General features: G+C 38.2%; 1 protein-coding gene across 9 annotated transcripts in view; it reads right to left on the reverse strand.

The window, feature by feature from the left end:
• The window catches only part of EPB41 (erythrocyte membrane protein band 4.1), a gene marked incomplete at its 5' end in the record, with an annotated part of 199,219 nt that overhangs the window by 93,618 nt on the left and 78,106 nt on the right, over positions 1 to 27,495 (reverse strand). For all 9 annotated transcript variants that reach the window (XM_082670196.1, XM_082670195.1, XM_082670194.1 and 6 more), the window contains 5 exons: positions 4,166 to 4,384; positions 6,454 to 6,529; positions 13,506 to 13,548; positions 20,796 to 20,900; positions 24,236 to 24,448. In XM_082670196.1, coding sequence (XP_082526322.1) covers positions 4,166 to 4,384; positions 6,454 to 6,529; positions 13,506 to 13,548; positions 20,796 to 20,900; positions 24,236 to 24,448 — 656 coding nt within the window. The remainder of the gene's footprint in view (positions 1 to 4,165; positions 4,385 to 6,453; positions 6,530 to 13,505; positions 13,549 to 20,795; positions 20,901 to 24,235; positions 24,449 to 27,495) is intronic.

Raw genomic sequence — 27,495 nt, forward strand, 5'->3', positions numbered from 1 at the left:
TTTCCAAATGTTGACACATTTCATTGTATGATATTAAAAGAAAAGAATCACATTCATTAAAATAATCACCAACTTCATCAGAAAAGTCGTTTAAGTATTTGGAACCTGTCAAGATCATGATGGCAAATACAAATTTTCCAAAATTCTAATTTTCATTTGAAAGCTTGAATTTTGTCATTAGCAACAAATACTATCAGTCATTTACCAATCCTTAAAGGACTGGCTCATTTCACTTTTGAGGAAATGTATGCCAAATAACCAAGTCTGAATAATCAGTCACTTTTTCAAGTAAAAAAGGAGTTGCATTAAAAAACTGGCTAATGCAGCTGAGAACTCAAAACAATTACACACGTGCTTTTCTTCAAGACAAGTACCTCAGTATGCAGCAGAAGTGCTTTCTGTGTACTTCCCATTAAATCACACAGAATATTAAACAGGATGTATTTCAGATTTAATAAAATCAATACTCTTTACTGCTTCATCATGAAAATTTTTAAGTGAATTGGCAGGTTTAAAAATATTTTATTTTACTTTTTAATTTTTAACTGCAAGTTAAAAAGTAAAAGTGTGGGACTTCCCTGGTGGCACAGTGGTTAAGAATCTGCCTGACAATGCAGGGGACATGGGTTCGCGGCCTGGTCCGGGAAGAGCCCACATGCTGCGAAGCAACTAATCCCGTGCGCCACAACTACTGAGCCCGTATGCTGCAACTACTGAAGCCCTCATGCCTAGAAGCCCGTGCTGTGCAACAAGAGAAGCCACCGCAATGAGAAGCCCGCACACAGTAACGAAGAGTAACCCCCACTCACCACAACTAGAGAAACCCGTGTGCAGCAATGAAGACCCAATGCAGCCAAAAATAAGAAAAATAAATAAAGCCAATTTTTAAAAAGGGCTACAATGGAAATTTTAAATAAATAAATAAATAAAAATAAAAGTGAATGTTGGTGAAGCATATAATGACTAGTAGTACAGTCTGGTGCCATTGCTTTGATTTGTGCTCCACCATTTCAACACAGTGAAATGGCCAAATAATATCTTAGTATTATTATGAAAATAATTTTGACCTCATGGACCCCTTAACAGAATCTTGGAGACTGGGCTACCCTGGTGGCGCAGTGGTTAAGAATCCACCTGTCAATTCAGGGGACACGGGTTCAAGCCCTGGTCCAGGCAGATCCCACATGCCGCAGAGCAACTAAGTCCGTGTGCCACAACTACTGAGCCTGCACTCTAGAGCCCGCGAGCCACAAATACTGAGCCCACGTGCCACAACTACTGAAGCTCGCATGCCTAGAGCCCATGCTCCACAACAAGAGAAGCCAACACAATAAAAAGCCCGCGCACGCTCCGCTCGCCACAACTAGAGAAAGCCCATGCACAGCAACGAAGACCCAATGCAGCCAAAAATAAATAAATACACGGAAAAAAAAAAAGAATCTTGGAGACTGCCGGCAGTCTGTAAAACAACACCATATGAAAAGAGCTGGCCTGGGACTTCCCTGGTGGTACAGTGGTTAAGAATCTGCCTGCCAATGCAGGGAACACGGGTTCGAGCCCTGGTCCAAGAAGATCCCACATGCCACAGAGCAACTAAGCCCGTGCGCCACAACCAGTGAGCCTGTGCTCTAGAGCCCGGGAGCCATAACTACTGAAGCCCATGCGCCTAGAGCCCAAGCTCCGCAAAAAGAGAAGCCACTGCAATGAGAAGCCCGTGCAGCAACGAAGAGTAGCCCCCACTCGCAGCAACTAGAGAAAGCCGGCGTGCAGCATCGAAGACCCAACACAGCCAAAAATAAATAAATTTATAAAAAAAAAAAGAAAAGAGCTGGCCTAATTCAAAGGGTGATTATAAAAGTTAAATATGGTATTATACATAAAGTGCCTAGCATAGTATCTGGCACATAATAAGAGACACACAATAATTAGCTGCTTATAATGTTATGATGATTATGTAACAATGCTAAAAAGGAGAATCAAGCATTGCATGAGATTTAGACTATAAAGTCCTCCCAAACCTGAAATTCTATTATGATCAAATAACCATTAAAAGAATCATCAGATATTAAAGAATTAGTGTTAATTTTGTTAGGTGTGATAGTTGTATTGTGTTCTTAAAGTCTGTATCCTGGTAGATACTTAAGTTTTTATGGGTGAAATGATATGACTTGCTTTAAACTACTGTCGGGGAAAAATATGGAGGGGAATAAATGACTGAAGAAAGCTACAGGGGTAATAACTGTTGAAGCTGAGTGATAGATAAAACTGGGGCTCCTTAAAAAAAAAAAAAAGGGCTTCCCTGGTGGCGCAGTGGTTGAGAGTCTGCCTGCCGATGCAGGAGACATGGGTTCGTGCCCTGGTCCGGGAAGATCCCACGTGCTGCGGAGCGGCTGGGCCCGTGAGCCATGACCGCTGAGCCTGTGCTCCGCAACAGGAGAGGCCACAATAGTGAGAGGCCCGCGTACCGCAAAAAAAAAAAAAAAGAAAAAGTCAGAGACAGAAGTTAGGTATCAATCATAATCTGATACCACTATTTTCTGCTGTTTTGCTCCACAGCAGCAGTAGAATATTTTCTTTCACCATTTTATTGATTGCTCAAAGATTACACTACCAAGAAAAATTATTTTTAAATTATTAGAAAAAAAAACATTTCCCTACAATACTGACATTTTAACAAATCAGATTATTTTAATTGATTGCTTCTTTCCACTACTTGCTTTTGCATATATATGTATGTAATTATATATTTTATGTATATATATAAATTCCTAGAATCGTAATCAGAATATAAATAAGTATATTAAAAACATATTTAAGGACAATACAACATGCTTAAGTTACAATCATCAACTAGTTGAAAGTGATATATTAGTGGTCTTAGATAGCAGAGCATTGTAATGTATATGCTCATACTTGAAAAGCAAACCTCAGCAGTTCTCTGTAAAAACAGTGTGACCTCAGGAGAGTAAGGTGATAGTTATAAGACTATTGCTATGTAGGTTGTAGACTTTAAAGTCCTCATTATGGTTCTTATGACTGTGGGACCAGAACCTGCAGGCGGAATAAGGCAACCAGAATTGGGGCACCTTAAGTTCAAACTCTCTCATTTAAGGCATCTCAATCCATGCAATCCTATTGGAACCACTCTAAGGAAAATAAGATGGCTCAACGGCCAAACAGAATACTTGTTCCTACCATGAAAAGCCTACTAAGACCACTCTGGACTTCTCAGCAGTATGACCCTTTGGGGCATCCTAGCCTAACTCATGCTAACATAATTCAGGGTACCAACTCAAGGCCAGGATCAGTCTCCTTAATATGCTAAGGCAGCTTGTAAAATTTAGCTGTAACAAGTCACTCAAATAACAATGGGATGTTTGGTAGCAAGAAACACAAATTTTTCTGGGACTTTAATATTAGCTAACATTTATTGAATTTTTACTACGTAAGACATTGTATTAACTTTTTACACATATTACCTTTTTTAATCCTATGGCTCACCCTATTTCCTCTGAGGTAATGATCTCTATCAGACATATAAGGAAACTGAGGCTCAGAGAGATTAAGTGAATTACCCAAGGTCACAGGCCAGGACCAAGCAGAGCCAAGAATTCAACCCAGCTCAGTCTGAACTTGTTCCTGATCACTGTGTTATACCTCCCAACATTAACAAATTATTTCCATGAAAAAAAAAATTAGTGAATTCAATAAAGACTTTTAAAAATACCTTCAGGGGTTTCATGGGCCCTCTGAAGTCTATCCATGTACATAGACCCCAAGTTAAGAACCTCTGCTCTAAAGATCTCAAGGCATCTAATATAGCATAATACATTTAAAATCTGGAAAAAAAAAAAAAGGTAAGGCAATAATAATAATAGCTACCATTTATTGAGCACCTACTATGTGCCAGATACTGTGCTTAGTGCTTTACATATATTACCTCATGTAGTTTTCATCCAACAATGCAACACCTATTACTCTGATGAGAAAACTGAGGTTCAGAGGGTTTAAATGACTTGCCCAAAGAATTGGGAGGGAACTGAGCTCAAGCTGACTCTTTCTATGGCACCAGTTCCCACTAAGGCAAACACTGAATCAATCCCAGGTCAAGGGTTTAAACTTACTGTCAAAGTAAACACAGAACAAATCCTGGAGACATATTTACCTGTATGACTTATGCAGTTCCATGACCTTCTCTTCAAGTTCCTTGGTCTGATTTGGGGCCAGTTTAAAATCACTAACATAATCTGCACCATGGAGTTCTGGGTCATAGTCTCCCAGCTCAGACTGGATGGTATAAGAACCTAATAATGCTAAGGTTGCAAATGAACAGGGCAGTCGTCCTGCAACTATGTCCTGCCGAAGTTGAAGACATAAATAATACCTACAGCCAAAGAGAAAAGATGTTACCATGTCAGCAACAAAAACAATAACAAAATACAGAGAGAGAAAAAGGAAGAAAACGGGAGAGAGAGGTAGGGAGGGAGAAAGAAAAAGAATGATTAAGTAAATATGAGATAATATTAATAATTGTTCAGTTAGGTAGAGGGTATATGGTTGTTCATTGTACTATTTCAATATCAGATAGTAATAAAGGCTGCTTGGTCCCCAAATTGGGTCCTTTCTTTTCTATCACGTTGCTTTGCCAAATGCATAGATACTGCCCTTCATATACAGATGACATTACTGATACATTTTCACTAGGATATGAACGTTCTTTGGTATGTTTTTCCTCCAAGATGGGCTTAAATTGCATGCAGCCTTCCACACACTATCATCTTGTAAGACCGATTCCACCTGTATGCTAAACTATAGGGAATTCAGATGAGGGTAGAAACAGTTAAGTCCAACAAACTGAGTGACCCTACATATGTCAGACACACCATATGGTATTCACACCCATGGCCATGACCTCCTTAGCCCTTGTTCTGACTGGGTTAACCAGTTCAGACTCTTTTACCAAACAGGAAAGCTGGGAGGTATGATTAAATTGAAAACTCCTATATTGATTAGAATCATATCTTTGACTTGACCATAAGTAGATGCTGAACAACATATGCACCAGCAATCATTTTTGCTATCTATGATTAGTCACTACATACATCTTTTTTAAAAAGTCAGAGCAATGCCAATCAAATCATAAGAATCTTAAACTCTTCTAAAATGTAGTAATTAGTACAGATTTTTAGGGATTTGTTTTGTTGTATATATAATAAACCTTAATGAAGAAAGATGAATAATTAGCAACTCTAAGAGACAAATATTACCTGTGAAAAAGCAATAACCAAGACAATTTTTTCAGGCAGAGATATTGCATCTCAACTTCAAGAATGTACTAAGGATAACTGGACAAAGAATAATTTTTTCAAATGGCACAGACATTTCACAGTACTTAACAAGCAGACCTTTTAATAGTCTTATGCTATTCTTATTTGAGAGAGATGAAAACTGAAGCCTAGAGAGTATATATTTGTCTGAAATCAGATAGTTGACAGCAAAATCAGAATTAGAAAGCAGTTTCTCAACAACCAACATTCAATTGAACAAACATTTGCCAAATACATACTACGTATAAGGCTCTATGCAAGATGCTATGGATATACATATGTAGAGTAGTATTCTTTACTATATACTGTTTTTCCTTTTTGCTTTTTTGCTAATATTCAGTATTTATATAGAATCCAATAAAGGCCACTTTCTTAAAAAGGAATCAGTAAGCTATTTTTAAACAGTACAAGATTTATTTCATAAATTAAGTGGGCTCAAAAATTACTGAGGGGGCTTCCCTGGTGGCGCAGTGGTTGAGAGTCCGCCTGCCAGTGCAGGGGACACGGGTTCGTGCCCCGGTCCGGGAGGATCCCGCACGCCGCGGAGCGGCTGGGCCCGTGAGCCGTGGCCGCTGAGCCTGCGCGTCTGGAGCCTGTGCTCCGCAACGGGAGAGGCCATAACAGTGAGAGGCCCGCGTACCGCAAAAAAAAAAAAAAAAAAAAAATTACTGAGGAATGTTCAGTTCACGTACCTAATTATACAATTTAAAAGGGGAATAGGAAGAAAAAAATAGTAACACTGAGACTTTAGTTTTTTTGATCCCTTAAGGAACAGCATGGTGTGAGAGGAGTATTTAAAACAAACAAAAAAACGGCAGAGCTGTTTTGCCACTGTATTTGTCTCTTGTCCTTTGGAGGACAGTATGGTTTATAGGTTCCCTGTCCACAGCATGGCACAATACCCATGATAAGCAAGGTTAATTCCCTACCAATTTTCTCCAGGCGAGTCACAGATATTTGAGGCTTTTAGGATCACTTATTTGCAAGCCTGCCTTGAAGTGACCAGAAACTTTTTATCTTAGGTTTAATAGCTCATCATTTTTCTTCAATTCTGAATGGAGAAATTCCCAGAGCTTACGATAATGAGATTACTTATTACATATTTAACTATTAATAAATTATTTACCTTGTTATATCTTCTGTTAACTGTGCTGGGTCAGGTGGATAAAACTTTACATTAAATGTGAAATTCCAAGGGACACCTGTAAAAATAAACACAAAAGAATTGTATGCTTATGCCTAAGTTTCTGGTTGTTAGAAATACCTAAAAATATTCAAAAAAATCTTTTTTTTCTTGAAGTGTCCTAATACTTTCATGCTTTGTGGGTGAAATAGTATTTTTATTTAAAAAAGAAAAAGAAGAAAGTTGTCTAGACACCATCTATCTCATTTTTTTTACCCGACTTAATAGTTTTGTTTATAAAACATTATAAGCAAAATAACATAAAGGAAACCATCCTATAGGTGAACATGTTTGTAGCAATGGTTTTCAAAATGTGATCTATATACCACTCTGGGTCCTCAGAGGTCATTCAAAGTGATCCATGGATGTTTTCTTCTGGTGTTGGCATTATTTATTTGTGACATCTCTCAACATTATCTCAAATAAACAAAAGCATTCTTCCCATTAATATGGGTGAGAATATGGGTGAGATTAGGAGATTATTTTAGAAATAAGAAGGAAGAGGCAATATAGGTGGCTCTTAGAAACTATAGCTCTAATGAAAATATTTTAGGTATGAAAACTACAAGAATTTAATCCTAAGACTCATACAAGTGTTTCATATTTTTTATCTACAATGAAAGTCAGAGATTGTGAGTAAAAGTTAAGTGGAGAATGCATTTCAATTTTTCCAGCTAAGTGCTATCCCTTCAAGGTTTTTCTAACATGACTGTTAGTTTCTCAAAGAGTAGGGCCTGGTCTCAGTTATAAATAAGTTATGATTGGGCTTCCCTGGTGGCGCAGTGGTTGAGAGTCCGCCTGCTGATACAGGGGACACAGGTCCGTGCCCCGGTCCGGGAAGATCCCACATGCCGCGGAGCAGCTAGGCCCGTGAGCCGTGACCACTGAGCCTGCGCGTCCGGAGCCTGTGCTCCGCAACGGGAGAGGCCGCAACAGTGAGAGGCCCGCATACCGCAAAAAAAAAAAAAAAAAAAAAAAAAAGAAGTAAGTATGATTGGTTATGATGCTAAGAGATACATTTTGTTCAGTACTTATTGCATGCCAGATACTAAGCTAGCCCTCTTACATACAGGTAGGTGCTACTATTAGTTCATTTTATTTATGAAGAAACAGAGGCTTAAGAAAATACATAGCTAGTGAATCCAGGGTTCTCTTACCCCAAATCCCATGCTTTTAACCATTGGACTCTACTACCCTATAACAAACATCTGTGTTTCAAACATTGTTCTGTTTTGCATTCACAGCATTTCATCTCCAAATATCATTTTTATTGCTATTGGCTGCCAATGACCATATGCAAATTAAAATTTGAAATAGTTTAAATGTCTTAAAGAATATGCAGTTTTAAGCATGCTAAAATATTTAATACAGGAGTCCCTTGGAAATGGTTGATATTTTCCTTCAAAATTTGAACTAAAAGGCAAATTCCAGACAATAAAACAAACTTGTCTCAAATCTACTCAATCCTAATGTTTACCATTAACTCACTTCTAATGTTTCACATCCCAGAAACTTTAAATGGAACTTAGGAAACCAACCCCATAATTGTTTCTCATAAAAAAGGGTAAGGGGATGGGGAGGCAATATTTACAGTTCAAATACTGTAAAATACCATCTGTTGTTACGATTACGATATGTTAATAATCTAATCACTGTTAACTTATAATTCCCATATAGACATTAAAAAAAGATGACTTCTATGCTACCTATAAAAAATGTATTGGCTAGAGGGCTTCCCTGGTGGCACAGTGGTTAAGAATCCACCTGCCAGTGCAGGGGACACAGGTTTGAGCCCTGGTCCAGTAAGATCCCACATGCCGCGGAGCAACAAAGCCCATGTGCGCCACAACTACTGAGCCTGTGCTCTAGAGCCCATGAGCCACAACTACTGAAGCCCACGCGCCTAGAGCCCATGCTCTGCAACAAGAGAAGCCACCGCAATGAGAAGCCCGCACACCACAACGAAGAGTAGCCCCTGCTCGCTGCAACTAGAGAAAGCCCACGTGCAGCATGAAGACCCAACATAGCTATAAGTAAATAAATTTATTTTTAAAAATGTACTGGCTAGAGCAAATCAATATGGGAAAAAAGACAGCTAAAAGAATGTTCAATAAATGTGAATTCAGCATTTAAGAACTTTAAACACAAATTCAGTTATTTCATAACATATATAAATGGCAATTTTTTAATAGTATAGGAAGACTAGCATTAAAGAAAGCAAATCAACAACAGTTTACAAAGTGTGATTTTTTTTTCTCTTTGAGCTAACTGATATAAAAAGCTTGATAACACCCACGATTGGTGGGGAAAATAAGCACTTTCTTCTATTGCTGATGTGAGTGTAAACTGGTACAACACTATGGAGAACAATTGAGAATATCTATCAAAACATAAAATGTATATACTCTTTCACCTAGCAATTCCACTTTCATAAATGTATCTAAACATACACTTAAACGTGGTCAAATGATACAAGTATAAGATATTGTTTGTAATAGCAAATGTCTGGAAACAACCTAAATGTATTTATTTAGCAAGAAAAGATACACTGCCACTATACACTGTTAAGTGAAAAAAAAAAATCAAGGCAAAGAACAGCGCATATAGAAAGCAACTGTGAAAGTTGGGGGTAGAAAAAAGTGGCTATTGTGAGTGGCGCTGCTACGATGCAACTTACTATTAAATGGTTCAGAAAAAAGGTTTTGTGTGTGTCAGTGTGTGTGTGTGTGTGTGTGTGTGTGTGTGTGTGTGTATAAAGAGAAAAGATAAAATAGTAAAATATTAACATCTGAGGAATCTGGGTGAAGGGTACCCAGGAATTCTTTGTACCATTATTTCAACTTTTAAGTCTGAAATTGTGTCCAAACATTTTTAAAATTAATAATTGAAAAAAACTTCCTGCCTTCTGGGTACACAGGAAAACAGGAACTATCTCATACACTATTGGTGGGGATGTAAACTATTACAATCAATTTAAAGGAGAACAATTTGGCTATATCTGGTAAAACTAAAAATAAACATACTCTATAATCTAGCAATTCCACTTTAAGCCTAAATCAGTGGGGTGTTTTTTTTTAGTTAATTAATTTATTTTTGGCTGCATTGGGTCTTTGTTGCTGTGCGCGGGCTTTCTCTAGTTGCAGCAAGCGGGGGCTTCTCTTGTTGCAGAGCACAGGCTCTAGGCGCCCGGGCTTCGGTAGTTGTGGCACTCGGACTCAGTAGTTGTGGCTCACAGGCTGTAGAGCTGTGGCACACAGGCTTAGTTGCTCCACGGCATGTGGAATATTCCTGGATCAGGGCTCGAACCTGTGTCCCCTGCATTGGCAGGCGGATTCTTAACCACTGCACCATCAGGGAAGTCCTGGTAGGGTTTTTAAACTGTGGATCATGATCCATTGTGAAATCAGTTTAATGGGTCAAAATCAGCATTTTAAAAATGAAACAGAATACAAGAGAAAAAGGTCAGAGGAGGAATTCCCTGGCAGTCCAGTGGTTAGGACTTGGCACTTTCACTGCCAGGGCCCGGCTTCAGTCCCTGGTGGGGAAACTAGGATTCCACAAGCCGCACAGTGCAGCCAAAAAGAAAAGAAAAAGAAAAAAAGAAAAGAAAAAACTCAGAGGATATCACTGTGAAATTTTCTTTTCAACTGAGATGAATTCCAAAATCATGTTTATAAGAAAAGCTAGTCATGAATGATTAACTGTTATATAATTCAATTTATATGATGTCCAAAAAGGTAAAACAATATTTTTAGGTATACATTCATACATTAGGTAATTTTTAAAAAACATTAAAAAATACAATGGAATCATTAACACAAAATTCAGGGCAGTGGTGACTTCTGCAGGGGAAGGAGAGGAGGATACATTTAGAAGGGGCATATCCTGGGCTATAGAATTTCTTAAACACAGTTTGTGTTATTTTATGTATCAGTATTTTTCAGAAGGTATAAGGATTTCTTGCTTTTGCTCTGTACTATTCCAGAAGGAGGTGGAAGTTGCTAGCCTGGCTCAGCAGGGGAGATCTCTCTTATTCAGAACCAAGGAAGTTAAACAAAGCTAAATATTAAGCTGGGAGAAGGGAGAGAGACTGATAAACCATAGAAGGTTCAAATGGATTGTTAGGTCCGAGGGAAATTTCAAAAATACAGGCGAAGCAATACTATCTATTGTACATGGGTATGGATATATGAAGGAAAAATATAAAAACATGGACTGACTCACCTCAAATTCATGAAAATAGATATCTACGGATAGGGAGAGAAGGGGATGGGACTAGGAGATAAACCTTACCTGTACTGTTCTATTTTAAATGTAAAAGTTAACACATGTTAATTCTGGGTGATGGGTACATGGGTATTTGTTATATTAGCCTCCATTCTTTTCTATATTTTTTGAAATATGGAAAAAATCTTGCTGGTGAATATCTATTACAAATTTAAACATTCATACTTTTTTATTCTACTTCTAGCAATTTACTACAGATACATCTAAGTGCACATATACATATATATTCAATACATGTTTACTGCAACCCAAAATATCCATCAGTAAGATTGGCGCGCTCTCTCTCTCTCTCGCTCTCTCTCTCTCTCTCTCTCTATATATATATATATACAGTGCTACAACTTTATAATCATTAAAAAAATTTTTTAACAAATGAAATAAATTGATATATGTTAATATAAAGAGTATACAAATTATGTTAAAGATTGCATATGTATATTAAATACATACAGAACATACATATTTATATTAAAATATATTTATAAAGTATATTATATATAAAATATAACGTATGCATTAAATACATATTTATATTAAAATGTATGTCTATATACACTCAGAACACCTCTGGACAGAACACAAGAAATTAGTTAAAGGACAGGGGAAGAAGGAAGATTGACCTTGTATTATATTCATCTGTATCTTTTAATTTTATACCTCATATTTATATCACCTATTTTAAAAATTTTAAAACCACATATGACATAATATACAGAAGATACAATATATAACAATGTATAACATAATTGTATTTTTGAAAAACAAAATTTATATATGCCTAGAAAAAATCTTACAGATCATACCAATTTAACAGTGATTATATCTGGAGGATAGGATTTACAGGCTTTTTATTTGCTTCATGATATATTTTCATAATGCTTAATTTTTCACAATGGGTATATATTACTTGTATGATGAAAACTATTTCTTTTTAAACTCAAGGGCTTTTTTTAAAAATAAATTTATTTATTTTATTTATTTTTAATCTTGGCTCTGTTGGGTCTTCGTTGCTGTGCGCAGGCTTTCTCTAGTTGCGGCGCACAGGCTTCTAATTGCAGAGGCTTCTCGTTGCGGAACATGGGCTCTAGGTGCGCGGGCTTTAGTAGTTGCGGCACATGGGCTCAGCAGTTGTGGCTCGTGGACTCTAGAGTGCAGGCTCAGTAGTTGTGGCACACGGGCTTAGTTGCTCCACAGCATGTGGGATCTTCCCGGACCAGGGCTCGAACCCGTGTCCCCTGCATTGGCAGGCGGCTTCTTAACCACTGCACCACCAGGGAAGCCCGTGAAAACTATTTTTAAAAAACCCCAAATCTTTGCAATAGATAAATGTCAACCTTCTCTTTGGCTCAATGAAATATTTACATTTTGATGTTAAAGTTTGTGTTACAGACATGGTTTTTCTTTCCCATGTTGAAGGAAGAGGTTTTATTATTTTGTAAATTTTTTTTAAACGACAAACACTTAGGTTATTTTTCTTAGCGAGAGTTTTTTTTCTCAATAGCCTGGAAGATAATCTACTAGACAGTCTTCTCCACTCATCATAAACTCTGTTTTAACTTTTCTTCCTAAAGAGTCTTCTTGTACAATCATTTATTCCTGAGTAATATTGAATATTAAAAGTATCTTCATTGAAAGGGGCTTGGAATCATGTTTTTTGTTGTCATGTCTCAAATATTCTGAATACTTTTTACTCTGATTTGCATTTTAAAACAAGATTTTATAGGCAGAGAGCAAATATGGAGAGTTGTCAGGCCAAAGTAGTATTTTGTTTCTCTATCTTAAGAAATATAAATAAATAGGGTCTAAAAGAAAACATTTCACCATAACAAAAGTGTTTTCTTTTAAGAAACAAATGAAAAACAAAACTTCTTTTCAGGTGATACAGTTAAAACTTACTAATCATGACGAATAACATCTACTGCAGTTCCTACAAGTTTCCTCAAAAATAAACTAAACTAAAAGGACATCTAGTCATAACTGGGGGGGTGGGGGTGGGGGGGGTGGGTAAAGTCTCTACCCTTTAGCCCATTGGGCCTGAGGCTACAAAATACTAATCTAGACTTTTATCAACCTAGAAAAATCTATCCCAGGACACCAGTCTGAGCAGGGTGTTCAGCAGTAATATATGCCAGAGGGCTTGGAGCTAAGAGAAAGCCACAATGACAGAAGGGTCACTGGCAAGGAATTTCTTCTATTCTTTTTTTTCCTTCCACAGTTCCTTACATACTTCAATTTGGAAGAAGACGGTTGAAAAGGGACAAAAAAGAACTATAGAGAAGAAAACATGGAGAAGGTTAGAACTCAATAGTCCAGAACAATTTAAATGGAACAGGATCAGGCAGCAAACTCCCAATCGTAAGCTACTACAGTTTCAATCACTACCATTGTGAGAACTGACTCCCATATCCTTTTCTCTTCTATTCTTTGTTTGTTTCCACCTTCTGTTTCTCTCAATCATTCCTATCTTCCCCCACTTTGCCTAGTTGTAAAAAAAAATCATCAAGATCTGACCTACATCTCAATAGTGTCTACCTCTGCTGTATCTTTCTATTATGGAATCTCTACCTTCCAAAGGAAGGCTTTATCTTAATTTCAAAGCCATCTACCATAGTCAGAATTCTAAAGTGACTCACAGCCAGAAAAAGGTTGGAAATCCTCTGACCTACTAAAAAAAAGAAAGAGCTAGAAAAAGGGCTATATTCACTTACCACGAACCTGCTTTTTTATTTCTTTGGCAGAATCCAGCCATGTCTGTAAAAAGAAGAAAAGGCATTCACACAGAGCTCCAAAATACATAAACCACAGAGTACCAGAAGCAGGATTACTGACCATCTCCAATAGTGTCTCCAGGTCAACCTACATTTCCAATATTTTTTGCATTAGTTTCACACAGCACAGTAATTTTGAACAGAGAAACAGGGAGCCAGACAGTTGGGCTTGAATCCTAGCTCTACTACTTCCTAGGTGAGTGACTTTAAGCATCTTTGTACTTCAGTTTCCTCATCTATTAGAGGAAATAAAATGAGATATTAGCAGTAGGGCCTATCTCAGGGTTACTGTGAAGATTAAAAGGTAATATATGTAAAGCTTCAGCAAACAAGAAATGCTAAATAAGCACTTGCTATTTTTATTATTCTGTAAAGACAAATAGAGATCTATAACCAGGATTATTGATCTATAACCTAGATCTTATTTTTCCCTCCAACTCTGACCTCCAGTCTCATTCAAGTTTTCTGTGTCAGCAGAGCACCTGGTAGATGGTTCATGCTCAGTTAATGTTTACTGAATGAATAACTATTTTGTTTTTCCTGACTACTCTTGCCCACACTAATTTCTCCCTTCACCATTCTCCAACCCCACTTAAAATTTGCACACCACAAGGGCAAGGTTCCTCAACCCATAGCAGACCATGCAAAACTAATGGCACTTAAAAAGAGCCTCACCATTAACATCTTTCATAGGCTCCTAGAGAAATGTTTAAAGACAGAAATTTCTAAATTGAATTGTCTAAAAGATTTTTATTGACATAAGACATATACAGAAAAGTACATAAAACATACATATAGATCAATAAATTATCAAAGTGAACATATAAGTATAACATTACCAGCACCCCAGGAGCCCCTTTCATGCCTGCTCCCAATCCCCCCACCCCATTCCCCCTTCCAAAATGTTTAAAATTGAATTTTAGTTGTATTTAGAAAAGAAGAGTAAGGGGGGATTACTCCTCACCCTGTACCAACAAGGGCAAAGTTCAAGATGACCATCCCATTTGCCCTACCCAAGGAGTGGGCCTGAACACCACAATCTTACATTTGATTATATATTACACTAACCATTATATAAAGATAGTCACCACAACAGATAATAAGCAAAGAGTGAGGACAAGTTTCCTTTTCTCTCCCCTGCCCCTGCAATTAACACAGATGATTAAGAAATGTATGTTTTTAAAAATATCACTTAATACAAAATTATTCTAAAGTAGAAAAACTAAGTACATACTTGCTTAAGTCCTGTCAGAAAGGGCAGGGGGTAACCTGGGTGTTTCTCCTTCCTCTCTCATTAAGACTAAAGAACTTTAAGTTGTTATAGGTCCAAAGGCAAAAGAGGACTTTGAAAGCGCCAACGGATAAGTTTTGTGGAACCTCTGAAAGCTTGCAATCCAGAACTCTTAACAAAGACTACTTTCTATCGCTGTGGAATGAACACTTCCCCTACAGAGTGAGGCGACTCCATATTTTCCCTATTTTTAAGAGAAATCTGCCAAAGTAGCCTGAAGCTGCCAAGTTTCTTCCGGGGATTGCATGAGCCGTTCTATGACTCTAAGGCTAGAATTCCCACCGACCTGACATAGAGGGGGCAAATCCAGATTTGTGCCAATCACATGGGACTCCAAGGCATAAGGTACCTTATAGAACAAAGTATTATTTCTTCAGTATCTAGACCTCCGAATCAAAGTCAAAATCAAAAAGTGTGTACAAGACAATAAAAAACCAGTGTGCATAACAATAGGTACTTTATGCTCAATTTAAATTATTCAATTCAGAGCATTTTATTTAGCCAACAAGTATTTAGGAATGCCTCCACGTGCTAGGCACCGAAGTTCCAAAAGGGATTTAAAAATAGTGCTTGTAGGGGCTTCCCTGGTGGCGCAGTGGTTGAGAGTCCGCCTGCCGATGCAGGGGACACGGGTTCGTGCCCCGGTCCGGGACGATCCCACATGCTGCGGAGCGGCTGGGCCCGTGAGCCATGGTTGCTGAGCCTGCGCGTCCGGAGCCTGTGCTCCGCAACGGGAGAGGCCACAACAGTGAGAGGCCCGCGTACCGCACAAAAAAAAAATAAAAATAGTGCTTGTCCTCAAGGAGCTGTCAGTCTAAAGGAAGAGCTGAGTAGTAAACAATTTGTCTTTTCTTAGAGGCAGTTAGGAAATGTTTCTCAAAAGAATGTTTTTGGGGAAAAAAAGGTAAAAAAAAAAAAGAATGGGAGATCTAATTTAGGGTTGAAGAACAAATAAGAGTTAGCCAGGCAAAAAAAGAAGTGGAAGTAATTAGAAAGGCACAGGGTATATAAAGAGAACATGATACATCTGAGTTGCTGAATGTAGTTCAGCAAAGCTGGAGCACAGAAGTGAAGAGGAGAGATGTAAAATGAAAAAGAACAGTAAGGGCCAGATCATAGAGGCCATAGTATTCCATGCTAAGAAACTTGGACTTCATCAAGTTACAGGCAAGGGAGAATCACTGAAGGATTTAAAATAAGAGTGACACAAATTTGAGGTAGACAGGGAGACCAAATAAGAAGCTGTTGTTGAGAATGATAATAGTCAGGATTTGTGACTGAGTAAATAGGGTGGGCTGATGATGAGAGGTGGTAAAGTACAGTAGTAAACAAAAGTTCCTGAGTTGCTGGCTTGGGCAACGGGTAGATGTGGTACTATTCACTGAAACAGAAAATGTAGGAAAAGGAATAAATTTTCATGAAGAAGAAAACAATTGCAAAAAACTGAAAACAACCCAAATGTCCATCAACAATAGAATAAATAAATTATGGTATATTTATATAGATACACGTTCAAGGTGTCTTTGGAAATCCAAGTAGAATATTTCAGTAGATAGCTGGATAAGCAGGTCTGGCACTCAGAAGAGTGATTTTAACCAGAGATATAAATTTGGGCACTTTCCCCATATAGGTGGCAAATGAAGCCATGAAAGTAGATAAAAATAATCCAGGGAGCATATAATAGAGTTAAAAGAAAGACACTAAAGATAAACCTTGGGGAACATTTACAGTTAAGGGATGAAGAGAGGATAAAGAGCTGAGAAGTAAACTGAGAAGAAGTGACCAAGTGGTAGGAGGAAAACAGGAGAGACTGGTATCACAGAATCCAAAGGAATAGAACATTTCAAGGATGGATAGGCAAGCTCGTCAATGCTGCAAAATGGACAAGGGACATGAAGATGAAAAACTGTCAGATTTATCTTGGCAAGGGCAGTTCAGCAGAGTGGTAAGAGCAGAAATCAAAATGCAGTGAGTTATACCAAGTGCTGGTGAGAATGTGGCACAGCTGCAACCCTTAGTGCTGGTGGGAGTGTGAACTGGTAGCACCACTTTGGAAAACTGATAGTATCTACTAAAGCTGATCATATATGTGTCATCCACAACCCAGCAATTCCACTTCTGGGAATCCAACAGAAATGAATATGACAAGATATGCACTAAAAGACATGTATGAGAATGTTCCCAGGAGCAGCATTCATAAAAGCCACAAACTGTAAACAAGCCAAATGTCCATCAACAGTAGAATGCATAAATAAAGTGTGGTATAGTCAAACAATGATCTATTATACAGCAGCAAGAATCGATGAACTACTGCTACTCGCCACAACATGGATGATACTCAAAAACATGATATTAAACAAAACAAAAGAAGCCAGACCTAAGAGCACATACTGTATGGTTTCGCTTATGTAAAGTTTAAAAACAGGCAAAACTAATGATGTGATAGATGATGATAGACAAAACTAATGATGGTGATAGATGTTAGGAAGACATCTGTTACTTTTGACAGGGCCTGAGGTAGGAGTACTGATTGTTGGGGGCTGGCGGTAGTGACTGGAAGGGGAAACAAAGTGGGATTCTGGAATCCTCCAGAAAAAAATCCTTGATTCATTCATAAATAACTTATTCCAAGCAGGAATAAAATCTAGGAAGCAACTATTGGGTTGGCCAAAAGGTTCATTTTGTTTTTTCCGTTAAGATGGCTCTGGTAGCACTTAGTTGTCTTCAACTTCATTTGAAACAATTTTGTTAGATTATATGTGACAGCTGTCATATCAACATGCATTTAAAAAAAGACTTATCAAAATTGGTGAATTTTTGTATGACATTTTAATATTGAAAATGGAAGGAAAAAAAGCAACATTTTCGGCATATTATGCTTTATTATTTCAAGAGAGGTAAAAATGCAACTGAAACGCAAAAGAAGATTTGTGCAGTGTATGGAGAAGGTGCTGTGACTGACCGAATGTGTCAAAAGTAGTTTCATGCTAGAGATTTCTTGCTGGACGATGCTCCATGGGCTGGTAGACCAGTTGAAGTTGATAGCGATCAAATCGAGACATTAACTGAGAACAATCAACGTTATACCACGGGGGAGAGAGCTGACATACTCAAAATATTCAAATCAAGCACTGAAAATCATTTGCACCAACTTGGTTATGTTAATCACTTTGATGTTTGGGTTCCACATAAGTTAAGCAAAAAAAACCCTCTTGACCGCATTTCCACATGCAATTCTCTACTTAAATGTAATGAAAACGTTCTGTTTTTAAAACAAATTGTGATGGGCGATGAAAAGTGGACACTGTACAATAATATGGAAAGGAAGAGATCGTGGAGCAAGTGCAATGACCACCAACAACCACACCAAAGACTGGTCTTTACCCAAAGAAGGGGATGTTGTGTATATGGCGGGATTGGAAGGGAGTTCTCTATTAGGAGCTCATTCCGGAAAACCAAACAATTAATTCCAACAAGTACTGCTCCCAATTAGACCAACTGAAAGCAGCACTCGACAAAAAGCATCCAGAATTAGTCAACAGAAAATGCATAATCTTCCATCAGGATAATGCAAGACCGCACGTTTCTTTGATGACCAGGCAAAAACTGTTACAGCTTGGCTGGGAAGTTCTGATTCATCCACCATATTCACCAGACATTGCACCTTGGGATTTCCATTTATTTAGGTCTCTACAAAATTCTCTTAGTGGAAAAAATTTCAATTCCCTGGAAGACTATAAAAGGCACCTGGAACAGTTCTTTGTTCAAAAAGATAAAAAGTTTTGGGGGACTTCCCTGGGGACTTCCCTGGTGGTGCAGTGGTTGAGAATCCGCCTGCCAATACAGGGGACAGGGGTTCGAGCCCTGGTCCAGGAAGATCCCATATGCTGTGGAGCAGCTAAGCCTGTGAGCCACAACTACTGAGCCTGTGCTCTAGAGCCTGCGAGCTGCAACTACTGAGCCCACGTGCTGCAACTACTGAAGCCCGCACGCCTAGAGCCTGTGCTCTGCAACAAGAGAAGCCACCACAATGAGAGGCCTGTGCACCACAACAAAGAGTAGCCCCCGCTCTCAGCAAATAGAGAAAACCTGCGTGCAGCAGCGAAGACCCAATGCAGCCAAAAAATTAAATAAATGAATAAATAAATAATTTTTTTAAAAGATTCATCACTGTGAATCTCAGAACACTAAAGAGAGAAAAAGAAAAGGAGGGAGGGAGGGAGGGAGGGAGGAAGGGAAGGAAGGAGGGTAAAAGATTCTACTAGCCTAATTCCACACAGGGCAAGAGAGAGGGGAGATCATACAAAGCATCACAAATCAGAATGGCTTTGACCTTCTAAATAGCCAACATTAAAAGCTAGAAGACAATGGAGCAATGCCTTCAAAATTATGAAGGCAAATCATTTCAAGCCTAAAATTCTATACCCAACCAGACTAACAACCAAATACTACAGTGCAATAAACACATTTTCAGACATGTTATGTCTCAAAAAGATTACATCCCATATGTAATTTCTCAGAAGGAGTGCTCTATCAAATACCAGGAAATGCTAAGATAAAGGCGAAACAAGAGAAACATCACAGGAGAGATGTACAACAAATCCCCAGGATAATGGTGATGGGAAATACCTGGGTCAACTATATACAAGACAGAGAGAGCAACTCATCCAGACTGGAGAAGTATGACTCAAAGAGATAGCATATTGAAGAAGGACTGTCACCATCACAATGGCTTTTGCTACTGTATTGTCCCTTTAACCTGACAATGCTAAGGAAGTCTTCTCCAAACTCATTTTTGTACAGGATTTACTTGGGCCATGTGCAAATGAAGTTCCTGCTTTCCCTTCTATGTTCTACTTGTTCTACCTGAATCAGCTAAAGACCTTCATTTTAACCCAAAGGAAAACTCTGCTTTGACCTATTTCCGAGAGCTGGAAGTTAGCCATGATGAATTTAGAAGCAGAAAATATAGAACAGCCCATTACCCCAACCATATCCTGTAAGAACCTGGCCCATCAGACCTGCCAGATGCCCCAAATATGATAAGCCCTATGTTTCCCAGGATTCACTTGTCCACTGACTTCCCCAGAAGGGGTTCTTATAAACAATCAGAGAAGTTGAAACTAGATTATGATTCAGAGACATCAACTTTTTTTCCCAGAAATATTTTATCTAAGGGGGACAATAAAGCCCTTTTTAACACAGCCAGATTTGTTGTTTGCTGTACAATCAAATTCAGCTTTTATATTGGGCACTTTTAACATCACTTTATACAGAAATATATCAATGAATATAAATAAAGCAATTTAATATTTTCTCATTAAAAAATAAATAGGATAGTGAAAACTACTATACGGAAATAAAATTTGCTGATACGATAGAGTATGGATGACACCAACAATAGCAAAAAGTTTTCAAAGCAACTGGAAGGTTTTTACCAATGTGAGCACTGGAAGCTCAACTGCAAGGTGAAATAATTTCCTCCGCTGAATGCCTTTAGATGAGCCAGCTCCCAGCAATTTAAGTATACTTGTTTCATAGAAAAATTATAACAGTTACATTAAACAAGTAGGTACTGGTACTCAGTGACTTCATTTATATGCCAAATTCAAGTATTCTCAAATATTCTAACATAAACCTGAGTGGGGTACACACACACAATATAAAAACATTCGATTTTATCTCACTGAGCTTGTATAACATAAAATACTTTTCAGAGTATTTTCCTCGATTCATGGGAGGACTTTCTAACTCACAGTTGCAGAAAGTTTTTCACTGTAGTATTAGAGGTGTTGTTTTGTTTTTTAATTACCTTCAATCTTTCCTTACTACGTACGCTGTATCTCGGAGAGGCAGGAATAAATACATTCTTAACAACAGTAAAAGAATTAAAACAATTTTGGGGGGTCGGTTTCTCATATTACAAGCAGTCTTCTCACCTTAGAGGTTGCATTATCCCAAATGGCTAGACTAAAGTAGTCTTCTTCCAAAAGATTGAGGTGCTCACATACTCGTTTAAGTAAATCTTGTCCCTTAGCATGTTTCTGCAAAGATACACATACTTTAGTTGAGGTTTCCTCTTATTCCTGCATTTATCACGAAATACCATAAAATGTCACTTTCCAATTTTCTCTTTTATCCTTGGTTACTAACACTTTCAGGTGGCTGCACAGTGCAAGTAGAACGAAGTGAGTAACAAAAATCCTGTTTCTTAATTTGTCAGTTTAAATATGCAACACATTTATAGTTGCTTGGAAATGCTGCTACAAGTCAAAGCAAAATTCCATCAAGCATCCCCCACCTCCATCCTAAACATTACATTCTTTATTTTTGGTGTATTTCCTGAAGCCTGCTATGGGTCGCTGTCAGTCAGCATGAGCACCTGACTTAACTGAATCAGCTGTCAACACTGACAATTAACAGTGGCTATGGAAATCATTAGACTCTCTATCATTCCCAGACCAAATGTCCCAAGACAATGAGCTAGGTCTCAAATCCCTGCAATCTCTTTCAGAAAAATGCATAAAGTATAAGATCTTAGATACCCTCCAGACATTACCTGTTGCAGTGGTTCTTACAGTTGTGCTACAAATCATTTCTTAATGTTTCTCTACCCAGAAAATCAAACCATTACCAATTTGGGGGACTTGTATTCCTGTTTATAGGGAGGAAATGCCATAACTTAGGGACCGAGATTTAGAGTGAAAAAGTCCCTGCTTTTTCATTTACTAGCTAAACAACCTGAGTCAATTTCTGAACATTAGCTTTCTCATCTGTAAAGTGATAAGAAAATGTATACCTGTCCTACCTAACTACTGGAATTGTTGAAAAAAATTAAACATGCTGGACTTCGCTGGTGGCACAGTGGTTAAGAATCCACCTGCCAATGCAGGGCACACGGGTTCGAGACCCAGTCCGGGAAGATCCCACATGCTGTGGAGCAACTAAGCCCGTGAGCCACAACTACTAAGCCTGCACCCCACAACTACTGAAGCCCACGCGCCTAGAGCCCGTGCTCCGCAACAAGAGAAGGTGCAGCAATGAGAAGCCTGCGCACTGCAACGAATATAGCCCCCGCTCGCTGCAGCTAGAGAAAGCCCGCACGCAGCAATGAAGACCCAATGCAGCCAAAAATAAATAAATAAATTTATTTTTTAAAAAATAATAATAAAAACTTTTTTTTTTTTTTTTTAGGAAGGTGAATTTACCTTCTTTTTTTTTTTTTTTTGGCGGTACGCAGGCCTCTCACTCTTGTGGCCTCTCCAGTTGCGGAGCACAGGCTCCAGACGCACGGGCTCAGGGAAGCCCCAAAACATTTTTAAATAATAAAAAAAATTAAACTTGCTAATGTCTTCTGAGAAATACATTTTTAAAACTTCCAAGGGCTTCCCTGGTGGCGCAGTGGTTGAGAGTCCGCCTGCCGATGCATGGGACACGAGTTCGCGCCCCGGTCCGGGAAGATCCCACATGCTGCGGAGCGGCTGGGCTCGTGAGCCATGGCCGCTGAGCCCGTGCGTCTGGAGCCTGTGCTCCGCAGCAGGAGAGGTCACAACAGTGAGAGGCCCGCGTACCGCCAAAAAAAAAAAAACTTCCAAAAAATTAGAAATCATTTTTTGGCACATACACATGACATGTCCTTTGAGAAACATGTCTGAGCTGAGCTATTTTTAATGACTATTAGTAATTCACATAGATGTTAACTCATTTTTAGACTTATCCCATCTACATTATATCATTTTCTTCATTTTCTCCCTTCTATGTTTTCACTCTACATGACAGAGATGATTAGGGAATTTTTCACATACAGGTCCCTACTCCCTTATTTATAATTCCAAAATTCAGAAGTTCTAAAAAGTAAAAGGTTGGGCTTGTTTATTTTGTTTTTGTTCAAAGCTCATCTGAAGGCAAATTCTGACCTGAACTGTTATGGGCTATATTTTATCTTTATTTATCCAACTTAGAGTGAATCTTCATATATTTTACCATAGAAATAATGTGTTTGATAATGTACCTACTGCTACACACTCTGCTGGGAACATTATGAAATTTGCAGAATATGTACTTGTTGCTTTTCTAAAACCCAAAATATTCTGAATTCTAAAACCCAAAATATTCTGAATTCTGAAACACATCTGCCCCCAAATGTTTCAGATATAAGGGACCCATATCTAGATTTTGGTCTGAATGGGAAGACTGAGTGTGGAATAGCTTTCCCCATCTCTAGACTAGCTAGTGGTGAGAAGCAGCAAGAGCAGACCCTAGGTCTTCTCCAGTTACCAGGTGTAGTAACTATTTTAAAAATGCAACAGTGTATTTTTCTTGATTTCTATTTCAAAACTTGGAGAGAGAATTCCTATTAATAAACACAGCATAATATTTTAGACTACTTATTTGTGTTTTGATATATTTGCATATAAATAATTCAATTTCAAAATAATTTTTTACACACCTAAGATACAAGCATATGTGAATTATATGTTTTATCAAAAGGCTATTATTAGTAATAATCACAATTGCTTTTTATCAAGCATATCGTAATTGGCAATTACTGCTCTAGTTAAAAAAATAGCTGATAGGGCTTCTCTGGTGGCGCAGCAGTTGAGAGTCCGCCTGCCGATGCAGGGGACGCAGGTTCGTGCCCCGGTCTGGGAGGATCCCACATGCCACGGAGCGGCTGGGCCCGTGGGCCATGGCCACTGAGCCTGCGCGTCCGCAACGGGAGAGGCCACAGCAGTGAGAGGCCCACGTACCGCAAAAAAAAAAAAAAAAAAAGCTGATAGATTTTTAAGGACTTTTAACTTGTCTTGAAGAAGCAAAAGAATAACTGAAACGACTCTGACATTTTTATTCAATCTTGATTCAATTATTTATTCTTTCTGGAAATAGAGAATTTTAATAAATGGGATTACTTAATTTAAGTTTTTTATATACTATCTCATGGAGCTAAAGAAATACACTAAATAAAGCTCATTAAGGTTTAGATCTGGGAGAGCAGAAATGAACAGATAGTAAATTTTTTTTTTGATAAATACAATTATGGGTACTGCTAGACCTAGAAATTGAGGCTATCCTGGGAAATCTAGTCGTGGAAGATCACTCTATAAATAACAAACCAATTTTTTCCTTAAACAAAATTATTTTGGATTATAAAAGTAACACATGCTCAATTCACAAAATTTGGCAGATATAGAAAAAGCTGGAGAAGAAAATAAGACTCACTCATAATCCTTCCACACCTCCACCTCCAGAAAATCACTATTAACATTTCAGTCCATAGAAATATTCATTATACTGGGTCTTGGGCCACGGCACCACTTACCCAACCCTACATGAAACAATTTGTAAGCGTTCTAACCACTTGAGATTGAAATGCGCTCACCTCCACAACACATTCATAAACTGTGTCATCCAACAAAGAAACCTTGCAATGCATATTTCTGTGTCTTCTGATCGATTTCTGGGAAGCTTTTAATTCTCTTTCTGCTACTGACTCAGGACTTTCTTCTTTTACTTCTGTTTTAGAGCAGTCTTCAAGTCCTCCTCCTTCCTCAGTCTGAAAATCGGGATCTTCTCTGTGTTCTTCCTGAGCAGGCTACATACCCATGACATCACCAAGTCAGTAACAAAGACATTTCACAAAACATGCCGTATACACTTTTGCCTATAATATTGCTACCAATAAAAGCACTAACTGAAGAAGAAAAACTGTTAAAACAAATACAAGTGATATTAAGATTATTTTTCTGTAAAAGATATTATGATCTCCCAAAAGATCCACAGACTCTGCTATTCTCAAAACTTTATGATAGAAGGTAAAATCCCATCTTTCAAATCAATAAATGAAGGTTTCAGGTAAACCAGAGGACAGCAATCTGTTGCTCTCAGCACTATATTTTCTCCCTGACTATACCATTGCCTATTATTAAAACCTATTAAAACTTAAACATCTTTGCCCCATGCTCCTCAATTTTAGCGAGGTAGCCTTATGAATTGCAAAACGAGTTGTGATTTTTCATGCAATCTAAATTTTATGAATGCGGAATTCCCTGGTGGCCCGGTGGTTAAGACTCCACGCTCTCACTGCCAAGGGCCCAGGTTCAGTCCCTGGTCGGGGAACTAAGATCCCACAGGCCTCGAGGCGCGGCCCAAAAACAAAAAAAACAAAATAAACCCATAAATTTTTTTGAATGGCTAAGAGGGGTTCTTGGGACCTTTTCAGAGCATAAGGCAACAAATGTATAGTAGGTTAACAACTGTAAATACCAACTAACTCATTTTTACCAGGTATCAACCATGATAAATGCAAAGAAGATTCAAAGAAGCAAGAGACAGATTGAAACCTGGATGTCCTAGGGCAATCATTAAGTCACCTCAAAGTAATACAGGTAAGTGAAACAACATTTTGGCATACACTTACTCACTTTCGTCACAATAAAATTGCTGAAAGGTTCTTAACTAAACCTCACTAATTCTTTTCTTTCAAAAAAATACGTAGTTGGGGCTTCCCTGGTGGCGCAGTGGTTGAGAGTCCGCCTGCCGATGCAGGGGACACGGGTTCGTGCCCCGGTCCGGGAAGATCCCACATGCCGCGGAGCGGCTGGGCCCGTGAGCCATGGCCGCTGGGCCTGCGCGTCTGGAGCCTGTGCTCCGCAACGGGAGAGGCCACAGCAGTGAGAGGCCTGCGTACCGCAAAAAAAAAAAAAAAAACAGAGTAAAATAAGCCTCTGCTTTCACAGTATGAATGACAAAAGTAAACACGTAGTACAGATTTCAAAAACACTTTAGAGTTTTTTATTTTCAAAGGTTAAAGAAAAGAAAAACTTCATTATGATGCTGGTAAAAAGATAGTACTACTTTACAAGCATTGATTAAATATCAACTATTCAAAAGAAATATAGAGGGCTTCCCTGGTGGTGCAGTGGTTGAGAGGCCGCCTGCCGATGCGGGGGACACGGGTTCGTGCCCCGGTCCGGGAAGATCCCACATGCCGCGGAGCGGCCGGGCCTGTGAGCCATGGCCGCTGCGCCTGCGCATCCAGAGCCTGTGCTCCGCAACGGGACAGGCCGCGACAGTGAGAGGCCAGGCCCGTGTACCGCAAAAAAAAAAACCGTAGTTGACATTTAGGAGAAAGGATTTAATTATTTGGCTCCTGCTCCTCCTGCATTAGATATTGGAGGTGTCTACAAGTCTCCTTCCCCTCCTTCATGACCCTCTTAAATGTTACCTCTTCATTAAGGCCTTCACTGGGTATCCTACCTGGCCTATCCCCACTCTACTAGTATTCTTCATGTTAGTACCCTGTTTATTGCCTTCATAACATTTATTACAATACATAATTAATTTGTATTTACAACTTTTTTTGTCTCTTCCATTAGACTATAAAGTTATCAAGAGTAGGGATGTTTGTTCAATAATAATAATATTTAATAATAATAATGAAAATAATAACAAACATTTATATAGAAATTACAATGGGTCATTTACTGTTCTAAAAGCATTACTTACATGAACTCATTTAATCCTATGGGGAGGGTACTATTATTATCCCCCCTTGACAAATAAGAAACTGAGGCCAGAGAAGTTAATTTGCCTAGGATCATACAGTCAGTAAGTCACATACCACTTTGACTCCAGAATTCATGATCTTAAACCTCTTTGCCATATTATAGTTTTTATTTACCAATGTATGTCCAGCTTAGGACCTGGCACACACAGCAGGTTTTCAGTAAATTTGTTGAGTAAATAAATATTAAAAAATGACACATGGCTTCCAAAAAATCCAAGGTACCCTAGATGAAGGTTGGTGCAGTCCTACAATGCAAACTCACTTTTAAAAAATCTGGTATAGAAAAGGACCACTCAAATGAAATTCTACTATGAAATCAATGAATGGGATTTTAGTTAAATCTAAAATTAACTTTGTCATCTGTTTCAACTTCAGTACAAATGTTATGATCTTTAGACAAAACAGACTAGCCCTGATTCAAATGCTAATTAAAACAAGATATGGATTTTTCCATACATAAAGCAAAGGAGAAAAAAAGCAATTTAGAACCTCTTGAAAGTACCAGACTTCCTGAAAGATAATGTAATTTAACTCTTTTGGTACTCCTAAAATTAAATTAAATTAATGACATTAAGATATGTAGCTTCTCTGCCTTTACTGTTCATGTTTATTGACTAAGTAATAATAACTAACATTTATTGAGTGCTTATAATATGTCAGGCAATGTCTTAAGAGCTTTACACGTTTACCTCTTTTAATCCTCATAATGGCCAAATAAGGTGAACATTATTATCCTCATTGTACAGAGGAGAAAACTGATAAAGCAAAAGTGTCACTTCTCTACACCTGAACCCTCTAGTCTGATTCCATAGCCTCCATTCTTAACTATTATACTATAAATAAAATTTTGTTTTCAACCTTGTTTCACTATAGCAAGTACACAATAACAACTTTATCCTAAACTTTACTCTTAGCACTTCTGATGTATAAGTAATCATTCTAGAAATACATATTTTTTTAAGTCTAATGAAACTGTATAGCCTAAACCTGAGACCTATAATAGAAACATACAGGACTTACATTTTTTACAATGCAGATAATGCCCACATGCTTCAGAAAAAAAAAGACTTTGA

This window comes from Grampus griseus (genome assembly GCF_964374135.1).
Source record: "Grampus griseus genome assembly, chromosome: 1".
Classification (NCBI taxonomy): Eukaryota; Metazoa; Chordata; class Mammalia; order Artiodactyla; family Delphinidae; genus Grampus; species Grampus griseus.